The sequence below is a fragment of the Cricetulus griseus genome, chromosome 7 (genome assembly GCF_003668045.3).
Source record: "Cricetulus griseus strain 17A/GY chromosome 7, alternate assembly CriGri-PICRH-1.0, whole genome shotgun sequence".
NCBI classification, from domain to species: Eukaryota; Metazoa; Chordata; class Mammalia; order Rodentia; family Cricetidae; genus Cricetulus; species Cricetulus griseus.
Genome location: NC_048600.1, coordinates 126,080,092 through 126,102,238, shown reverse-complemented (window position 1 = coordinate 126,102,238; position 22,147 = coordinate 126,080,092). Strand labels below are relative to the sequence as shown.

Sequence of the window (22,147 nt, the reverse complement as noted above, 5' to 3'; positions counted from 1 at the left end):
ATATATTATTTTATAATATTCTGTGTTTGTATGTGATATATATATATATATATAGATATAGATATAGATATATATACAGAGAGAGAGAGAGAGAGAGAGAGAGACAGAGAGACAGAGAGACAGAGAGAGACAGACAGAGAGGGTCTACCCTAAAGATGAGAGAGGACTTCCCAGAAGTTCTTCTGTTCTAGCCAAGGGAAACAGGACAACCCCCCACCCCCACTCCCCTACCCTCCACCCCAATTCTCTTCTGAAGATCTGAAGAATTAGGCTGGGGACAAAACTGCAAACGAGGAGCAGCCTGCAAGAGGAGTCAGGAGCCACCCCCCCCCCCTTGTACCTCTCAGCTCCAGGGGGCTTTTTCTTGGAATCTCTGTCCTCAAGGTTCTGACAGGACAGTTGCCTCTCTGCTCTGTTCATGGAGAACACTCAGGTGTGCTGTCCTTCCTCAATGGGAGATGGGCCTGTCAGTCTTACAGCCTCTTGGATGATGTTTTCCTCTGCATGGCCTGAGATATTCTCTGATTACATTAATAGCAGGAAAATACTACAGGGAGGGGTGTTTAGCTAATTAGGAAAACAAACTTTTCTAGACCCAAACATTTAGCTTCACGATGAGTCAATTATGTGCATCTGGGTGATATGCTAATTGCCCCTTCTGAGCCCTCGATGATTAGCTATGAGCTCACCTGACCTGGGGTGTTCGTGAGCATCTTGATAGGGTTCATCTTGTAGCCTGGCTGCTTCTGCCAATCTTGGCTGCTGCTCTACCTGAAAAACATGGGGCCCCCACCCACCCACTCGCTTCACATTGTCTGAGATGCCTTTTGCTCCCCCCTGTCCCAGGAAAGAACTTTCCCTCAAACTGTGTGCAATGCTGATCCATTTGGTGGGCCTAGACACTTAACTTACTTAGAGATCTGAAGAAATAAGGAACATTACTGAGATCTTTTGTTTGATTGTTTGTTTGTTTTTCAAGACAGGGTTTCTCTGTGTAGTTTTGGAGCCTATCCTGGCACTCACTCTGGAGACCAGGCTGGCAGCGAACTCAGAGATCTGCCTGCCTCTGCCTCCGGTGTGCTGGGATTAAAGGCATGCGCCACTAAAGCCTGGCTTACATTTTTTTTTTTTTTTTTTGGTACTGAGATCTTTTTAAAGTCCTGCTTTTAAATGTCCACATCAGGACTCAGCAATAGGTTCAATCTGAGCTGCTACCTGGTTTTTCGAATAAAGTTTTATTGAAACACAGACCTGACAACCCACACGGTATCTGTGGATGTCTTTGTGCTACAATGGGCAGTTGAATAGTTACAACAAAGGCAGAATGACCATCAAAGTCAAACATTTTGCTGTATGGACCTTTAAAAAAAAAAAAGACTGACCTTTGAATATCCATGGAGTAGATCTTTGTATATATGAATGTTGTTCTAGAAAAAATAAGGACATTGTACAACTACATCCTTAACCTTAAAGAAGATCATAATATCCCGAAAGTAGGAGCAAAATGCTCCCTGTGGGTGTGTGGTTGCATTCCCAGGAAATACCATTGGCTTCTGTGCTTCCTGCCACAAACATTAAGGTACCCGCAGTGTGCCAGTCACCATACAAGCTCAGTAGACAAAATCCTGTGCAGAGCCCACCCTTGCCCTTCTGTCTTGGTATGTCTGCGAATGTGGACAGTGACAGACCTTGAGACACAGCTGGTAAGTGATGGACTTGAAAACTGATAAAATTAATGACAAACCAGGCTGCAGGAAGAAGTCTGTTCCCCCACTTGTGTACACACACACACGCGCACGCACGCACGCACGCACACACGCACGCACACACTCACTCACTCACACATGTGCTCTTTCTTTTTAATATGCCCTTCAATCTGTGCCTGGAGAAGGGAAGGCTCCCAAAGCACTTGTCAGGGTAACATTTATGCCACGGATGCCTCAGAGCATGAAATATTTATTGGCCCTTTTAAGTTCAAACAACATTTGACCAGTTTGTAAGTGGCCATTTATAATTCCCATCTAGCTAGCTTTTATTTTTCTAAGCAGCCACCTGGAAGAGGGCTGGAAGGTAACTGTTTGCCTGACTCTGAAATCATTAGGACAGTGAACACACATCTTTTCTAAGAGAAAAGGAAAATGGACATCTAGTTTCGGTTTTGGGTTTGACTCCATGGAATTCTTCATACCGCTCCCTGGCCGAGAGATGGTAAAGGAAATTCAATTGGGAACCACTGGTGCAGGGGCACATTTATAGATCCCACTTAGGCTCTATAGAAAACCACATCGCAAAGCCCCGCAGAATAAGAGGTGTGTGTGTTCCTGTGGACACACGGAGATCTACTATAAAAGTGTATGTGCACATGTGTGTGCGTGCAGAGGTGTGTGTGTGTGTGTGTGTGTGTGTGTGTGTGTTGTCTGTCAGTCTGTCTGCATGTGGAGGTCGGAGGTTAACCTCAGCTGTGATTCTGCAGGCTATGTTAGTTTCTCTTTGGGGGTAACATCTTTTCATTAGTCTGGAACTCGCCAAGTAGACTGGGTTGGCAGAGCTACAAGCCCTGGGGATGGATCCTTCCATCTCCAATTCTCTGCAAAGGGACCTTGCATTTGCCATTATCACTATTCCCAGCTGTTTTTAAAATGTGGACTCCGGGGATCGAACTCAAACCCTCAAGCTTGCATGGCAAACTGAAGCCTTTCCCTAGTGCTAGTATACACATTTTAAAACTTGTTTTAGTGTTTAAAAGGAAAGTCATCACTGGGTGGTAAATGGTGTTTAGCTTTTCTAGGTACTTACAGTGTTTTCTGAACTTTCTCTAGGCTTTAGGGATGTATAATATTATCAGAGGACATTTCAGTCAGGTGCACTACAGTGTTCTGTACTGCCACTACTTGGGCCACGGAGGCAAGATAACCCCTTGAGCCTAGGGCCTTGGGGACACCCTGAACAGTACAGTGAAATCTCAGCATTTAAAGGGGAAATAAAGAAACGATCTTAATGAGCTCTAAAGGAAAATAATGTGTATTATTTTAGGGCGCGAAGAGACAGTCTGTCATCTAGCAAATGCATTTGCTTCCCACTGACTGGACCTTGTCGTTCTTCGAGTAGTTAGAGAGGGCTCTCTCTCAAGCTCTCGGAAAATCTCAGAGGCTCGAGAGCTCAGTTAGTGCTGCCATGGAGACACCATGGGGCTTTCACTCGTGGAACTGAGTGATCCTTTTGACAGGCTGGTGGTGTCTGGAGCAGGCATGTGCATGCCATGCCAGAAGGCATCCTGGTATCCACCTTCATAGATAGGCCCCTTTATAGCCAGAAGCAACTGAGACCTTCCGAGGTTCCACCCTTCCTAGGATGCCTGCATCCGCCTGGAGGCAGAGTTGGCTGGAGACACCCAAGCCCCAGGATGCGTTCATTTATTTTTGTCTTTATGAAGGGGAGGAAGGACTAGGGTGAGCCTCATGGTGATGAGTGTTGTGAGTGTCTAAGGATGTAAAGGAGGCATTCCTGTTGTGCTGGCTACCTTTGTATCAACTTCACACAAGCTGGAGTTAGCTGAAAGGAGGAACCTCAATTGAGAAAATGCCTCCAAAAGATATGGCTGTGGGGCATTTTCTTAATTAGTGATTGATGGGGGAGGGCACAGCCCATAGTGGGTGGTGCCATCCTTGGGCTGGCAGTCCTGGGTTCTATAAGGAAGAAGCTGAGCAAGCCATGGGGAGCAAGCCAGTGAGTATCACCCCCTCTCCATGACCTCTGTATCAGCTCCTGCCTCCAGGTTCCTGCCCCGCTTGGGTTCCTGCCCTGACTTCTCCCAGTGATGGATGTTACCTGGAAGTAAGCTGAAATAAACCCTTCCCTTGGTTTATTTTTACTGTAGCCCACAGGATGGCGCTAACTTCTGATTGGAGAGACTGCCAGTTTTCATGGATGTTGTCAGGAGAGGGACTTCCAGGGGAGGATGCGGGGGATAAAGATAGAGGGGGTGGTTTTGATAGATAGACCCAGGGGTGGAGAAGGAATGCATCCCTCCGTTTGGGAAATTTGTTTTTCTCTCAATCTTTTTGCCCTGGTTGTATTTTCTTTTACATTCCCCATGTGCTGTGAGAGCAAAAATCCTCTCAGAAAGGGCTTTGAGCTGAGGTAAGGATATGATGGTCTCTGTCAAACCCAGTTACTTTTACCTCCTAGTCTTTAATAAAACAAAACAAGACCCCCCTTTTTGAAATAAAATACAATGTGTATGTGCATGAGTGTACAGGTAACTGCAGATGCCAGAGGAAAGCTGGAGTTGCAGGTGGTTGTGAGCTGTCCCATATACATGCTGGGAATGAAACACCAGTTCTTAACCACTGAGCCATCTCTCCAGCCCTGCCTTCTAATCTCAAGTGCTTTCCTTGCCCCTGCCCCTGGGCACTGAGAAAAAATCTCATGTGTATTGGCGGTGGTCTGGTGCAGGGAAGGGTCAGGCTTGGCCTGTCCAGTACATAATGGGCACTGGAAGATAGGGTACCAATGACAGACTAAAGGGATGATGGTATTCAAGTCCATCGCTTGATGACTAGGATGGAATTAAATGACTCTAGGAATGGGGCATAGAGGGGAGTGGTTGGAATCTTACGCTAGGGTCTGCTGTCCCTCCCCATCCCTTCTACGAGGGAAAATTAGCAGACCTGATCTCTGATCTTCCAGAGGGCCGTATACATTCCTGAACATCTCTTGTGAGTACTCACAGCAAATTTGATTAAGATGTGTGGTAGTTTGAATGAGATGTCCCCCATATGTCTCGGACGTTTGAATTCTTGGTCCCCGGTTGTTTTGTTTGGGGAGGATTAGGCAGTGTGACCTTGCTGGAGGAAGTATGTCACTGAGGGCAGGCAGTGCAGTTTCAAAAGACTTGTGCCCTTTCAAGTGTACTCTCGGCAACTCTCAGCTACCGGCTTCAACTGCTATGTCTGCCTGCTGCTCTCCCTGCCATTATGGACTGTAACCCTCTGGATCTGTAAGCCCCAAAGAAGCCCTTTCTTTTAGAAGTGGCCGTGGTTATGGGATTTTATCACAGCCGCAGAGAAGTGATTAATATAAGGTGCTAATGGCCTTTACTCTCCAGAGGACAGCATTCCACATGTGGAATGGAGCAGAGTCTGGGAGAGAGAAAGTATCCTAGAATGGCTTGTCACTGGGCAGTGACAAGTGAAATGGTAATTTTCAACTCTAGCCATGCTCTCAGTTGAGGTCCCCTCTTCCCAGTTGACTCTAGCTCATGTCAAGCTGACAAAAAACAAAAACAAAACAAAACCAACCAACTGGCACAAGCATATACCATCATGCCTGGTTTTTTACATACATGCTGGGAATTTGAACTTAGGTCCTCATGGGTGTGTGCCAGGCACTTTACCAACTGAATCTCCCCAGCCCTGCAAGGACTTTTGGATGCAGATGTCTTGCTGATGACGGGCTCTCTGGAGTAAGTGATGGCCTTGTTTGTGTTCGGGGGCTCGTGTACTGGGCAGCCTGGTTCAGGGTGGGCTATGAAGCAGCAGAAAGGCATCTCTGAAACTCAGCCAGGGTTTATTTTTGAGATCATAATTAAGTTTCCAGGAGTGAATCCAGGTCCATGAGAGCAGCTGATCTGATAAATGGGCTTTTAATATTACTGGATGTTTTGGTTCTATTGCCTGAGAGTAGAAATGATTTTACCTGGACCCTTGGAATGAGGAACATTTTAGTGGGTGGTTTGCTTAATGGAGGAGAAATCTTTCGCTAATAGTGAGCCTGCCTCTTCTGCAGCTGTACATTTAATTTCTGCCAATTATGCGGACCCATTTGCTTATTCATAAGTGTTCAAGGTACAGCTGGGGCGGCTTTTGGTGCCTGTCAAAACATGCACTGCCTGAGAAGACCAAGAAATGGACCGAGCCGCCTTACAATGGTGGCTCCTGACCTCTGATACCGTGCAGCCAGTGCTTGTTGTAGTGATAAATGGAAAAACCCTTTGCAGCTAAGAAGATTGTAAATAAACTTCTGCTTGTGTTTCTTAAGCTCCGGAGTGGGGCCCAGATGTCTCTGGGTCAGTAACAAAGCATGACAAATAACTCCCATTCTGGTTCCATGAAGTTTCCTTCCTCTCCAGTGGAATCTCTTCAAGCCTGGAGCTCTGGAAGGCACAGGAAGAACACCCTTAATAGGCTCCAGACAGAAGCAAGTGCCTGCCTGCTCCATGCAGAATGCAATTAGTTCCCCACCCTTGTTCCTCACAGGACCTGGGTCCTTGACTGGGCACAGTTCACTGTGTCAGAGAAGATGCAGTGTGCTGGCCTAGGGAAGAGCTGCTCCAGCACGAGGACCTGAATTCTGATCCCGAGAAAAGCCAGATGCTGTAGCCTGCACCTAGAACCCCAGAACTCAGGGCTAAGGGGACAGAGGCAGGAAAGTCTCAGGATAGAGTGGCCAGTCAGTCTAGCTAAAGCACTGCACCTCAGGCCGAGAGACCCTGTCACAAAATAAATAAAAAGGCCAGAAACAGATTGAGGAAGACAACTGACATCAACCCCTGCTGTCCACAGGCTCCTGTGTAAGAGAGTATATACACGTACACACATGCAGGCATACATGCACACTCGCGTATAAGCACACACGTTAAGCATATACATCCACATGCCACATGCATACACACACACACACACACACACACACACACACACACACACAATTTAAAAAATGCAGTGTGCCTAAATTCAAGTTTCAAAAATAAATTTTTGGTATAACTGTTTTCCCATGCAATGCTTAGGCTATACTTACAGAAACAAATTCTTAATCTGAAATTCATGCATACCCAGTCACCTGCTTTGTATTTTCTGTGCCTGGCATTGTTAGCAGGGGCCCAGTTCATGGCAGGTTTTCTTTAGGTATTGTTTGCAGAACTGCTGTGACTCTTACAAGGATCCTGGGCAGCTGTTGGGGGTGGGGCAGGAAGCCCAGGGAAGTGAGGGATACCCACATCCCTCCTCTACTTCCAGAAAGAGTGGTGTCTCAATGTTGAGAGAGAATGTGACCAGAGACAAGGAGCTGTCAGAGGCACAGTGCCATAAGTAAATCAGATACAGTGTTTTAGAAAAGACACAATAGAATCTCCATAAAGTTCCAAAGAAGCCAAAACCAAGTCCAGACAGTTTCCTGGCTATCTCCCTCAGCCATGTGGATACAACTGTCTGGTATCAAACCAACACCCACTGTTACCAGGCAGGCCTCATCAGTCATTGACAGATATAAGTGGATCATGGGAAAATTACCTGCCTGTGAGGAATTAGCCAATCACGTGGTAATTACCTAAAGAGGCCTCATTTGGGCCGAGGTCATCTTGCAAAAGAGGAATGAGATGTGGCAAATGATGGGCAATTGTACTTACAGTCAAAGAGATACAAATTAAGGGAAATACCGTAGCCTCTATTCCATAAGTGAATGCACTTTTGGGAAATACCCAGAATTGACTGAGATTTGGCCAGTGAGAAGATCGACAAAATGCTGCCCACAGTGGTGTCTGTGGCGCCATCTTCCTGCTCCTCCCAAATTTCTGACCATTTGCATAGGTTAGTGTTTGCAGTGATATTTAATAAGGAAACAATTCGGAAGCAGTCCTGGTGCCCAGTGGTATGAGAAAGTCTGGACTAATCTGTATTTCTTGGCAATGCTGGAATCACAAGAAGTGGTGCTTCTGTTATGTTTAGTGGGAACACTGGGGTGTGCACCAGGAAATGTTACTTTTTAGTCAATGAGATCATGGTGGTTTGCATCGTCTTCTGTGTACTTGGTCAGTTTTCCCACGGTTCCTTCAGCATGCATTTGTAATTTCATGACCACAGATGCGATGTTTTGAGTGAGGTGTATGACCCCCATAGCAGAGTGGATGGATAGAGCCCAGTTCTGTTGTGGTCCCTTCAGTCCATAGCTGTGTTCAACTGATGAGGCATCAACTGATGTTCTGACATTGATTTTTATGCCAGAACCTTACATTTGTATCTCTCTGTTGTCAGCTTAAAGATTCGAAGACACCGTTGGTGCATAGTCTGTTAAGACTCAGTGAAGTAAGAGGATTGGCTGGGCAGAGATGCCCATAGTGTCCTTCCCTCTTTTTACTGTTCTGTTGGCAAACGATAGGCCAAGTTTATTGTCACTGTACAGCTGACCCATCTGTCAGTGACTGACAGTTGGGCCACAACTCAAATGCCTAAGGTGTTCATTCTCAGAATAATCAGCAAAATTATTACCAAGTCAAAAATCATCCCTGTGGAAATCCCTTTTCTCCCTTAAGCCTTCTGGACTCAGGTCCCCAGAAGATCAAAAGCCAAGAAGTGACTTTTGGTTTTATCCTCATTTAATTGAGGCGGTCTCCTTTTCTACAAATCCGAGGTCAAAATCAGTTTGAAGAGGTAGCAGAAAAGAGAGTGGAAAGGGAAAAATTAAGGAATACTTTGTTTATTTTTATTCTTTTATTTATGTGTGCATGTCTAGGTGTATGTATATGAGCGTGTGAGTGCAGTTGCCCATAGAGGCCAGAAGGGGGTGTGTGTCCCCTGGAGTATAAGTTATAGGTCAAGGTGAGCTGTCGGACATGGGCGCTGAGAACCAAAGTGTCGAAAAGCAGCAAGTGCTATCATTGCTAAGCCAGCTCTCCAGCCCTTTCCTAGTTATTTTTAAATGCATGTGAGTATACACTTGTCTTTGCATGTGTAAAATGCTCAGAGATCGGGCTGGAGAGATGGCTCAGAGGTTAAGAGCACTGACTGCTCTTCCAGAGGTCCTGAGTTCAATTCCCAGCAACCACATGGTGGCTCACAACCACCTCTCATGAGATCTGGTGCCCTCTTCTGGTGTGCACATATGCATGGAAGCAGAATGTTGTATATATAATAAATAAATAAAATCTTAAAAAAGAAAAAAAAAGCTCAGAGGTTATGCTTCCCTGTGGTTCAGGTTTGGGAAGCCAGGTGCTGGCCAGCAGTTATAGAATCAAGAATGCAAGAGACTTTCCCATCTGTGTGTGAAGACTCTCCCTAACTTGAATAATACCTCTTCCCCATGCACTGCTCTTGTTTCCTGGGACTGGGCCAGCTCTGTTACAGGTTTCACTGATGCACAAGGTCCTTGAAATTAAAGGTGTGGTGCCTCATGTCACACAGAAAAGGTCTTTTCCCAGGTTAGGTGCCCATTCCGAAAGGGAAGGAACAGAAAAATGTGACTCCCTGTGGCAAGAGATGGCTACTACAACTTTTAGCACTCAAAAAAGCAAAATAGCTTGAATTTAAAAGAAATAATTTAACAAATAATTGGCTCACAACTAAGCAAAACATCCCTAGAATCATCTAACAAAGAATCACAGAGAAAATGCTCCCGTAGTCTGAAGCACAACAGCAGAATATAAAACTGGGCCTTGGATAATGTTGTGTAAACGTTTTGTGAGCAAGCGCTATAGCACATGCTCCCATAATTCAGTTGTTGGAACAGTCTCACTCTGTAGATACAATCAAGTACTTACATTTTACAGCAAGGAAACTAGACACAGTGGCAGCATTTGCTGAGTGAAGCTAATGACGGGATGAAGTGGTTTGAATGAGAATGACCCCCAGAGGCTCATATGTTGTCAGTTGGTAGAACAATTTGGGAAGGATTAGGAGGCATGACCTCATTGGAGGAAGTGCATCACTGGAGCCTGGCTTTGTTCATTCTCAGAAGAGACATGCCATTCCTAGTGTGCCCTCTGCCTCCTGCTTGTGGTTTGAGATGTGAGCTCTCAGCTGTTCCTGGCTCCTTGCCTTCTTTGTTCCACCATTGTAAACCCTAACCTTCTGGAACTGTCAGCCCAATGAAATGCTTTCTTTTATAAGATGCCTTGGTCATGGTGTTTTATCTCACCAACAGAAAAGTAAGCAATATACTGACAGAGCTGTGGTCCCATGGCAGCCACTGTGATCCTCTCATCCATTCTCCTTGCAGTGACACAGCCCTGACTCCAGCTATGCGGGAAGACAGAATCCACAGTCATGAGCGGGATGAGGGGCTGGGGGTGTACAAACAGAAGAAACTGTGTTGGGCTATGAGGATATCTTTTCTGACACATGCTATTTAATGCAATTATATAGAATGTGTATAGTGTCCATGTCTGTCGATGCATGTGTGTATATGTGTGTATGTGAAGTCCACATGTTGACATGGGTGCTCTTCAGTGGCTCTCTACCCTATTTTTTGAGACAGGTTCTTTCACTAAATCTGGATCCCATTGATTCAACAAGGCTGGCTGGTTGGTGAGCCTGGAGATCCCCCTCAACACTGTGGTTACAGACATATGCTGTCCACCAACCTTTAATTTTTTATTTTAATTTGGATAAACACACAGAGAGAACATGGATGAAAAAGATCTGCTAATATTCCCCCTTCCTTATTGTTTTCAGAGAATCCACTTAATTAGGAACAGTTATAAATGTGCATTGTAACAAGGCTTTCTAAGAATTGGATTCTGAGGGCAGGAGAGATGGATAAACAATTAAGTGCTCTCACTGCTCTTGCAGAGGACCTGGGTTCAGTTCCAGTACCCACATGATGGCTCACAACCATCTGGAACTCTGGTTTAAAGGGAAACAGGCCTTTTTCTGGCTTTCATGAGCACCGTATGCACATGGTACACATACATACATGCAGGTAAAATATTCATACACACATACATGTGCATGCTTGTGTGTGTACAGAGGACAACCATGGGTTTGGGTCCTTCCTTAGTCATCTCCCGCCGTTTTAAGACAGGCTTTCTCTTTGACCTGAGGCTCCAGAGAGATTCTAGGAATCTGTTTATCTCCATGTCCCATCATGTTCTCACTGGGATTATGGGTATCAGCTGGGCTTGAATTTTTTGCAATTACATTTATATAATTTAGTGTCTGGTGTGTGTGTACATGCATGCACACAAATACACACATGCCATGGTCAGTATTTGGAGGTCAGAGAACAGCTTATGGAAGTTGGTTCCCGTCTCCTGCCATGTCGGTCTCAGGAATCAAACATGGCAGCCATCTTGCCAGCCTCTGGCCAGACTTTTACAAGGCTTCTGGGGATCTGAATTCAGGTCTTCACAGTGCAAAGTGATTTGCTGTACTGCATGAGCCTCTTCTTCCATACTTGGGATTTGCTTGTTGGTGCGGTTTGTACGCACACAAGTACATAGTCTCTCTACATCCCTGTTACTGAGTTTTGTAACAGGGTTTAGAAACAAAGACTTTTCTCAGGGATTTGAAGCTGTGTGCACTCAGTAGGTAAGACTCTGCCTGTTGTGTTATCTTAATGAACTCATCTCCAGTGAGATCTGGGGGCTTTATTACTCTCTCTCATGGCTGGTGATCTGTTAATTAGCATTGCTGTATTCATTGGAGGCCTGAGATTCCATCACTGGGCCCATTTGATTCCACCACTCACCCTCTCTCAGGGACCGCAGAGCATCTGTGTCCTCGGGTGGCCGGGCCCATGGGCTGTGAAAGAGGAGGCTATCCAAATCCACTTCCCTAGATGTGTCTTGAATCCTTGAGGACACAGTCAGGCTTCCAGACCATCTGTGCATGTTTGGCTGCAGAGTGGATTGTGACTTCCATTGTGCTTTTGAAAGCGCTGATCGAGATGGCTCAATGCCACCACAGAGAGGACTTCAGGGCTTGTCATGTTACAGGGGCAGCTGTGTTCAGGCAGCAGAGAGTTTGCTCAGCTCATGGCTGCAGGTTTGTGCCCTCCAGGTGTCACCTATGGATGTGCAGGGACGTGAGAATCCCAGTCTTGGTATCCGGGAAGAGGATGCAGGGAAGCAGGTGCTAGGCTCATGGACAGCACTCAAGTGTCTCATTATGCTTCTGGGCTTGGAATTCTGGGGACTTCCTACCAGGCTCTGCAGTCCATGTCATCTAGATGTTATCATCTTAAGACATATAAGTCTGCTTCTGCCTCATGTATCCAGAAACATTGTGCATACATTCAGGAAGCCTGCCTAATATGTCCAACAGTAAAGATGGGATAAAGGGTTGGTAACATATGTTCAGTAGCACATTTGCACACACACACACACACACACACACACACACACACACACACACACACACACACAGTCACAGTGTGAACACCACACAGCCTTGATGGAATGCCAAGGGTTGCCTAGGAAGAGCTGCAGGATGCCACATTCTCTGAGTCATGCACTGTGGAGGATCAATTAAAGGTCCTCCTTCCCTTCCTCCCTTTCTTTCTCTTTCCCTGCTCTCCCTGCCATGCCCTCCTTTCTTCCCTTCTCTCTCCTCCCCTTTCTTTCTCTTTTTTAAAAAAATCGTATGTATGCATGTCTGTCTGCATGAGTGTAGTTGCCTGCAGAAGCCAGAGGAGGACATTGGATCCCCAGGAGCTGGGGTTACAGGAAGTTGTTAGCCACCTGATATGGCTACTGGGAACCACACTTGAGTTCTCTCAACTACTGAGCCATCTCGTCACCCCCATGGGACTCTATTCTTTAGGGTCAGCATCCTAAAAGCTGAGACAAACTATACTAGCCTGGTATGACAAAGATATGTGCACACAATGAGGGGCCAGGAGACCCCAGAGGTATTCTTTGTTTATATTTTAAGTATTAATTTATTTTTAGTATGTGACAGTGGTGGGGCGGGGAACATAGGCCACAGCATGGAGGTCAGAGAAAGCTCGCAGGAGTCAATTCTCTCCTTCTACTGTGGATTCTAGACATCAGATTCATGTCTAGGCTTCCAGGCTGGATTGGCTTTTAGATGCCAAACTATCCCACCAGCCTCCTTGTTTCCTAAATTGCTTGAGGAAGTTCTGCTTCCATCTTCAGAGAAGGGATTTCCCACTTTTGGAGGGATGTTCTATGAGTGGAGACCGGAAGGAGGACTGTTGAGGTTCCCTGTCACCATCTGTCAAGGGCATGGACTATAGTGTCATACCCAGAGTCCCAGAGTGTGAAGCTTCCACCATCTCCCACAGTCAAGGATCTCCATGCATCTAAAAAATACCATTGAGGCAACAGTCTAAGAAACAGCAATACTCCAATCTAAACCAGGGGAATTATATATGGCTGGACAAGGAGGTGGGGTTATTATATACAGCTGAAGCAAGGAGATGGAATTATTATATATAGCTGGACTCCCATGGGGCTGAAGTGTTGGTACTTGACATGACCAGTGCCTATTCAACAACACACATTCACCGGGAACTTCTTCCACTCTCTACAACCAGGTAACCTCCAGCAAATATTTCATTGCTGCATTGTTTAGAGTCAGGAACTGCAGTACAGAGCAGTGAAAACCCCTGGTTAGCAAGCATCGCTCAGCTGGTGCGTGGCAGGGTCATGAAGTAAAAATGATAGCCAGATCCCACAATCTGCTCCTCATCAACCCTCAGCATTCTTCTCATTATGTGGCCATTTTCATCCTTCTTAGAGCCTGGACTCCAGGCACAGAATGTCTGGTTCCCGAGTCCTTGCTGAATGACTGTCCCAGGGAGTGCCTGAGCCACCAAGAGGAGATGCTTGCACCATGGCAGTCTAGATGCAGAATCGTCCCTGGCTTCGAGTACTCCTCTTGCTGCTGTCTGCCCAGGAGTCAGAGTGCACATTTTCACAGCCCCTCTCTCTGTGTTCTTTTTACACAGACAAGAGCGAGAATGGCGAGGTACACCAGAGGAAGAAGATGGCAGTTGCTGGCCTCCCAGAGGGCACTGTCCCGTCAGGGCCTGTGCAAGGGAACCCAGGGCAGACTGGGGTCAGCAGCTGGAGAAGGATCGCTCTGCTCATCCTGGCCATCACCTTACACAACGTTCCAGGTGAGGACTGGTCCTGGGGCTGTCTGTCATCTGCCTGAGGGTCGCACCATTGTCCACACAGCTATGCAGCTGGGAAAGGGGAACTGTCTGTCAGTAGTGACATGAGTCCTACTTGGAGGGCAGTGGAGGCCATTCTATGCTATGGTGATTCATTCTAGAATGATCTTTGCATGTTCCATCTCCCCATTCCAGTTACTTTAAGTAACCTCTGTTATTTTGACCCAGGAGTCCCTTTCTTTAGGTATTTGGTACCAGGTACCAAATTACATGGAACATAATTCTGTATTGCCCATGATTCTGGGATAGAGGGAGCTTCCCGGAAGTGCAGGATGTCTCCAGTTCTGACTGATGCTGTTAAGGATGTAGGGAATTCAGGGGCTCAGGAGATAGCTCAGTCAGTGAAGTGTCTGATGTGAAAGTGTGAGTTTCATCCAGAGAACCCAAGGGGAAAATCTGGATGTGGTGACGTGTGCCCGTCATGTCGGCACCGGGGACAGGAGGATCCCCAGGGCTTGCTGGTCAGCCAAGCTATTTATTTGGTGAGTTCCAGGCCAGCAAAAGATCCTGCCACCAAAAATTAGGTGGACAGAGCTGAGGAATACACCAAAGGTTGATTTGTAGCTTTTTATATAATACACACACACACACACACACACACACACACACACACACACACACCTGTACACACACATGCACATCCACAGGCATGCACCCCATTGCACATGTATACCAAAAAAAAAAAAAAAAAAAAAGAACAGTATGGAAACCTGTCTTGATTGACATTCATACTTCACTCACGTGCTTTCTTTGTAGGGACCTTTTCCTACTAAAGTTCTTTACAGAATAACTTATTTGAAGTCTTGGGATTTAATTTTATGGGGGAAAGACTTAATGGTGCTTTATTTAAAATATAATACTTCTTATAAAGCAATGAGAAGACACAGGTAAGCATAAAATATAAAACAATAAGGCTACTAGAAAAAAATAAATTAATGAAGGATCCAGAGCTGCTGGGGACACACAGTGGAACTCTCACTCTGCCACCCACTGATGAGTTTATCTCTGAACACTGTTTGGTTTTCTCATGGATGAAATGGGACTTTTGCCAAATGGTTTCTTCTGAGACATGTGCACAGCCATTGGCTATGCTCAGGCCCTCTGAGCATTTGACAGATGGGGGTCATTGTATGGACCAGGCTCCTTGGGTCTTTCAACCATGGCTTTGTCAGCCTTGAGCTCTTAATTGTTTCCATCCATCTTTTGCTGAAAGTTGAGCATGTGCAGTAGTTGTCCCTGGGGCCTGTCGGAGGTGATTTGTTTTATAGATCCACACCGAGTTCACAGATCCTGTCTGTTGTCTGTGACAGGGGCAGCACAGGCAGCCACAACTCGCTAAGGTGACAGCGCTTCTCTCTTAAGGCTCATGGAGATGTGATTCTGCCATCTCCTGGAATTGGTTTTGTAGAAGCAGAGAACATGGCAAGGATAAAATCACTCCTCTGGAGAACTGGTACTCTCTTATTTGTGTGAAGATGACGCCAGGTGTAGCCTCGTCTGTGTCATTATATCTGGTATACATGGAATCTGTCTGAAACACCAGGCACCAGGTCACTTTTAAGCTGGGCTCTTCCTCTGGGAGGAGAGAAACGTGTTTCTAGTACTTTCCTTTGTAGTCACAGCAGTTTCTATTGTGTAATCATAGACAGGCTGCTTTTCTTAGAATTTTCCTCATTGCCCATCTCTCTCCTATTTCTTTCTCGGTGCTTTAGCCCTCTCTGAGTCAGATGTGCACCTTCTTGGTTAACTTCCTAAAGCTCTTCATACAGCGTGTCTTCTGATGGAGTCACACATGGGACCCCGACACACAGTGCCCAGAGTAGACCTAAGTGGGTTTGCACTGTTGGGAGCTCCTGTCATGCTCCCCACAGTATCTAAAGTCACCCACTGGAAGTTGGAGGGCTCCTGAGTCTCCTCCCACCTGAGAAATACCAGTCACTGAAGAAACAGGTTACCTGTGTCATCCTGTCCCAGCACAATGGAAGGGAGAGGTAGGGGGATCCTTAGCTACATAGAAAGTTTGAGGCCAGACTGAGTTACATGAGACCCCATCTGAAAAAATAAATCACCTAACTCTGAAGTTCCCAGCAGGTTTATTTCTCCTGCCTCTGGTTTCTGCTTTAGTCTGAAGAGAATAACTTGCCCACGCTTCCTGTCAGTAGCACGCCCTCTGACAAGAGTCATTTTCAGAGCCTGTCCAATGCCAGCTGCCTTTGGAAAGGTCTCTTTTAACACCATCCATCATGGTTTATTAAAAATTTAGGTTCAGCTTTGACATTCCCCAAGACCCTGGGTTTTCAGATGGGCTTTCCACAATGACTTAATGGATAATTGATTTTTTTTTTAACTTTTTGTCTTTGCTGGTTTGGTTTTGTACATCCTGAGGATGACATTTTGTTTAAAAATCTGTATCGTAATGTGGGAAAAAAAGAAAGAAGGTTTGTTAATGGATGGCCTGGCTCTGGAGTGTCTGGAGTGTGAGGACACACCTAAGGGCACTTGAGTTAATGTGTCAAACCTACATGTGAAGACAAATGCATTCCCAAGGCTCTGTGATTCTCCTTGATTCCAGTGAAGTTATGGACCTTTGTCAGTCACTTTTCATTACTATGACAAAATACCCGAGAGAAACCAAGTTAAAGGGAAAAAAGGTTTTCCTTGCCTCAGGATTTCAGTCCCAATTCTTTGGGCTTGAGGCAAGGCAGAGGTATCATGACAGCAGGCCAGTGTGGTATCTCTCTGTGATGTGACGTGGACCATTGTATACTCAGTTACTTAAATCTGTGTGTTTCCCCTCGTTAGATGGGGCATCTTTCTCAAAGATCACCTCCACATTCCTTTATCAAGCTTTGGTCGCAGTGTATTCTAGAACTCTGACCTAGTCCATGGCTATTCTATACTCCAGCACCAGGAGAAGCAAGGTGCACTTGCTTCTCACCCCTGTTCTAGGAGACCAGAGGCTGACCAACAACTGAATGATTCATTCTCCTTCTGTGTTGACTATCAGGTGTGCTAAGGGTAAGTGTGTGTGTGTGTGTGTGTGTGTGTGTGTGTGTGTGTGTGTGTCTATGTTGGGGGTTGATCAAAGATGTTTTCTTCATTCAGTCTGCACCTTACTCTCTGAGTCAGCATCTCTCACCAGGACCTGGGGCTCAGTGATGAGGCTAGACTGCCTAGCCTGTAAACCCCGGGGATCCACTCATGTCCACCTGCCCAGCTCTGGGGTTGCAAGTGCCTGCTGGCACACCCAGCTTTTTGTATGGATGTTGGGGTGAATGGCAGGTTCTCATGCTTCCTCTGCTTCACACTTGAGGTTGATTATGGAGACCCACAATGGAGCCTGCATAACTTGCTTCTCATCCTCCTCTTCTTACAGTCAAGAGCTGAGTTCATTTTGACAGTTGTTGCTGTGATATAGAGACCTGGGGGCTGCTGTTTGTGTCTCCAGGACAGCACAGCGGTTGATTTTAATTATTTGGCTTGTCATCATTGCTAGCTTCTAATAATGGCTTCAAAAGGAATGCTCCAGGCTTGAGTCAGAAGTGATTTGAGTTTCAGGGAACTCAAGAACAAATTTAGAAAACAAAATATTAAGGGTGGCAGGCTGTTCCTGAGGGATAGGTTTATGACTAATTTTTATTTTCTTCATGCTTTTGTAAGATTTAGAACCAAACTTCCCTATGAAAAAATATGATTACTTGTGATGAGATAAAAGTAGTTTGGGGAAAGGTATCTCCCCAAGTGAGTTAAGCACCTCGGGACCCCTGATTCTCAACGTCCCCACCAAAGTAGAGAAAGAAGTTATATAACAGGGAAAGTCTTATTTGGGCTAGCCTGGTGTCCTCATATGAAGGAGGTAGAAAAGGAAGTTAGGAGTTTAGGACAGAGATGATCTTATTTGGGCTAGCCTGGTATCCTTGCATGTGGAACAAGGATAAGAACTCTCTGGGTCTTTTTGTTGTTGTTGCTGCTGCTGTGAAAAGTAGAACTAATCTCATTCCCAAGGGCTTCATCCTCATGGCTTTAAGTCAACCCCCCCCCCCCCGCTCGCCCAAAGCTGTCTTTAAACACCATCCTTTGTAGTGGAAACAGGATGAAAGACTGTATTAGTTGTCCATAGTTGTTTTGACAACTTTTTACTAACATAATGGCTTATAAAATAAAAGATCAGACTTATTCTCCTACAGTTGTGAAGGTCAAAGGTCTTAAATCAGTGCTTAAGTTGTTAACAAGACTGATGCGAGAGGCTCTTGGGTCAGGTTTTGGGAATCCATTCCTTGTTCCTTCCAGCCTCTGCAGGCTTCTGCGTGGCTGTCACCTTAATCCATGTCCCATGGTCTTCTCTGTTCTGCACACACACACACACACACACACACACACACACACACACACACACACCCCGCCACCTTCTGCTTTGAATTCTTTGACTGCATTCTTTAGAGCCTCCCCAGATAACTCCAGACAGTTAGGAATCTGGTCATTCTCTTTTGCCAAGAGGGCAACTCCAATAAGTTCAGGCATTAGATGTTTCTGTAGTCCTCATTGGCTGGCCACAGAAAGCGAAACAATCATTGGAATACTGGCCAGAGACAATTAGCTTGAGTCTTCCTGGATTTTCATCTTGTCCTGAGACCTCTCGTGGGCTCCAGCTCTGTCTTCTTTGTTTCCCATCCCAGACAGCTTGTTTTCCATCCTTCTGTTTAGGCTTCCAAATGGTTCTACACACCTGCTGAGTGCATTCTGCAACTTATCTGGCTCTTACCCCAAGAGAGGGTGGGTGGGTGGGTCTAGAAAGATACGGTATTTACTTGGCTTTCTCTTCTGTGTATTCAGTGAGGGTGTGAGGGTACCTTGGGGGGTGTTGCTGAATTCATCACTTGTGTGCCACTGTGACTTCAGTACCTCACAGAAACCCACTAAGTAAGGACCAGATTTGGGGTTCAAAGGGAAGAAAAATTTGTTTTGGCCTATGGTTTCCATGGGTTTAGCCCATCACAGAAGGAGAAGGCATAGCAGACAGAGCACCTTGGTCTATGGCATAGGTGACAGGACCCAGAGACCAAGTACAAGTGTCCTACTTCTTCTAGCAGTGCCACCAGCTGGCACCAAGCACTCAAATCACGAACCCATTTGGGGCACATTTCAGGCTCCGACCATAACAGTTCCCATCCCCATTGAATGAACCCCTTCTGCTGCTTACCTGTTTAAATTAGCACCATATCACCCTACTCATGTGGCCGCTCCACCTTTTGTGGCAAAAAAAAGACATTCATGGCAAATGTACTCCTGGCTGTCTTCTTCCTAAGGTAACAACATATCCAAGGGTTTTCTCCCCTTCCTGGAGAACCTTACCACATGGCATTCTTCTCCCATGATGCTCTATTTTAAAGACAGGGATTGCACAAAGTCCACTTGAAGATGTCTCTTACCCTCCCACACAGGGGAGGACACTGTTACAGCTAATTTCCCTTTTTAAGTCGAGAGAGAATCCACATACTGCAATACCCACCCTTTTGAGTAGACAGGAGTCGAAGGTATGTTCTTATCACCATGCCCGGTTCATTCATTCTCACCATCCTGTAGGGAAATCACACACCTGGCAGCAGTCGTTTCCCAGTCCCCCAGCTCTAGCTCCCGGCTCTACCCACTTTCCATCCTGATTCCCTCTGCTCTCCCGTGGATGACATCATATACCAAGTGTGTGGCCTGCTGCACTAGTTTCTTTCATGCAGTCTCTCTGCTTTATCGAATTTATACTGGTTCCACCTCTGCTGGAAGCCCAGAACATTCTCCATTCTGTAATGTGATGGTTAGCCGGAATCAACAAACTGCTTCTGGAGACACACCTCAGGTTTCCAGAGAGGTTCCACTAAGTGGGGGACACCTGCCTGGATATGGACACCATCCTATGGGGTGGGGACTGAATCACACAGAGAGACTGATCTGTAATGATGAGTCTTTCTGCCGAAGCCACCCAAGCCCTGCCGCCATGTGGGTGCTTTCCACCAGGCCGCCCAAGTTCTGCCCGCTGCCATGTTAAGGTCCCAAATAACAAACAGAGACTTATATTAGGTACAAATGCTGCTTGCCCAATTGACTAGGATTTGTCATCTGCTAGCTCAGTCTTAATTATCATAAACCTATATATTTTATAAGACTTATTGAGGACACCTTCCGCTGGTGTCCTCTTCCCAGGATCACATGGCGGCTCTGTAGAGAAGAGAGCAGGAGGAAGAGGAAGAGCAAGAGGATGATTTCCTTCTTGTCCTTGCTTATATTCTGAGTCTGCCTGCTATGTCCCTTCCTGCCTGGATATCTTTACTACATTTCCCAGAATCCTCCTTGACTCCTAGTCCCACCTGCTTTGCTATTGGCCAACAGTACTTCATTCAGCAACCAATAAGATAAACATACACAGAAGGAAGGACATTTCCCATCAGTGATCTGAGCCCAGTATCCATCTCTTTGCTGCCTAATTGTGGATGTAGTGTAGTCAGCTGCCTCACACTCCCACCTCCCATCTGCCACAAAGGGCCATGTCCTCTCAAGCCCCACACCAAATTCAACCATCAAGATGCTTTTGTCACAGCAACAACAAAAGTAGCATATATGTGAATGTGTGTCACTGGGCTTGTATTCATCACCTCATGGGCGTTTGGATTCCTTCTGCCTTGTTCATTGTTAAATAGGAGTTTGGCTTTTTTGTTTGTTTTTATTGTGTGTGTGTGTGTGTGTGTGTGTGTGTGTGTGTGTGTGTGTGTGTGTGCATGTTTTGCTATTTACATAGCTTGGGGTAGAACTGCTAGGTCACATGGAAACCTTTTCATTCTTTGAAGTCCATTGTTTCTTTTGCTAAGCTCCTCCCACTTTGTTCTATGCCTCCAGCCTTACATGCTTTTAGTATGTTGTAACTCAGGACTGACCACAGCACCACTCAAGCAAGTAATGGCGTTGGGGTGTCTGTGAGTCCCACTCTTTAAGGAGTACTGATTGCTTTTGGGTTTGGATTTTTATTGAACCACTAAACATCAGGATGCTACTGATCATGGTGTAGGGCACTGGCTTCTGAGAGCTTCAACTGTTCCCATTGCCCCTGGGTGGCTTTGGAGGGCCAGCTTTCAGGACAAGGTCAGGGTTACAGCTTATGAGAGAGTTACAGAGAACGGCACAGCATCTCGTTTTCCTGGGACAAAGACTGCATGGAACACTCTTATTAGATGCAGATTTTCCCAGGAAAAACATGATGTCATCACTGTAAGTCACATTCTGCTTTCAGACACTGGGGTCATTCTCAGCCATCAGTAATACAGGCCCAACCCACAGGTGAGCACCACACACAACCGTGAATTATTGATGGTAATCAAAGGCATTTACTAAGGCCTTGGAAGTTCTAGGCCCTGTAGGAAGTATTCCATGATTACGTTTTGATATTTGTCCTCTTGAGTGAGACAGAGATGCAGAAGTTGTGAGATGGAGCCTGTGGCCTCACAGCCAGTCACTACGGCGAGGCGCACTCTTGCGCAGCCGCTCTTCCCTCCGGCTTCCTGCTCCCTGCTTCAGCGAGCTCTTGGCTCTTTTCTACTGATGGATGGCAAAGCTCTTCAGTTATTTAAAAAAAAAAAAAGTTCAGAGAACACATTTTGCTTTTCTATTTTATTTTATTTTTTTGTAAGAACATGAAATGTTAGCATCTGTGGCACCAGCAGGGTGTGTTGGAGGACTTCTCGCTCCAGATGTCCTGGGCCTTGTTCTGCAGCAGGCTCAGGCCTGGCAACCTGGATGGGAGGGTTCTGCCATATCCAGGACTGTCACCTACAGAGCTCCACTAAGGGTTACAGAAGGACTGCCTGAGGGGTGTCCCCTCCACACATCCATCACCAGCAGGTGAGGATGAACCATAGAGTCAGTAGGGTGTGAATTTAGCTCCTACAGCCACCAAGTATCCTATTAGCCACGTGTAAAGGCCCGAGCATCTCAGTGCTGGCAGATGTGAATTGGTGACAACATCTCACCTTGCACTTGGGTATGAAGTGAGGTAACAGCTATTGCAACAGGCAGGCCACCTGCTGTGGCAACCAACTTTAAGGCAGAGCCTGGTGAGCATGAGCTCCTTTGTCTCCACCCCCTTTCCCCTCCCCCTTTCTTCTCCTCTGGGGCTCCTTAGTTTAATCCTTATGGATTTTCCAGTTCTAGTCAGGTGACCTTCAAGGGGGGGGGCAGCTCAAAGCCCTTTAAT

At 46.1% G+C, this 22,147-nt stretch overlaps 1 protein-coding gene across 3 annotated transcripts in view; it reads left to right on the top strand.

Annotated features, from left to right (window-relative positions):
- Positions 1-22,147, top strand: part of Slc39a11 (solute carrier family 39 member 11) — a 412,078-nt gene that overhangs the window by 264,714 nt on the left and 125,217 nt on the right. For all 3 annotated transcript variants that reach the window (XM_027425778.2, XM_027425779.2, XM_027425777.2), the window contains exon 6: positions 13,684-13,854. In XM_027425778.2, coding sequence (XP_027281579.1) covers positions 13,684-13,854 — 171 coding nt within the window. The remainder of the gene's footprint in view (positions 1-13,683; positions 13,855-22,147) is intronic.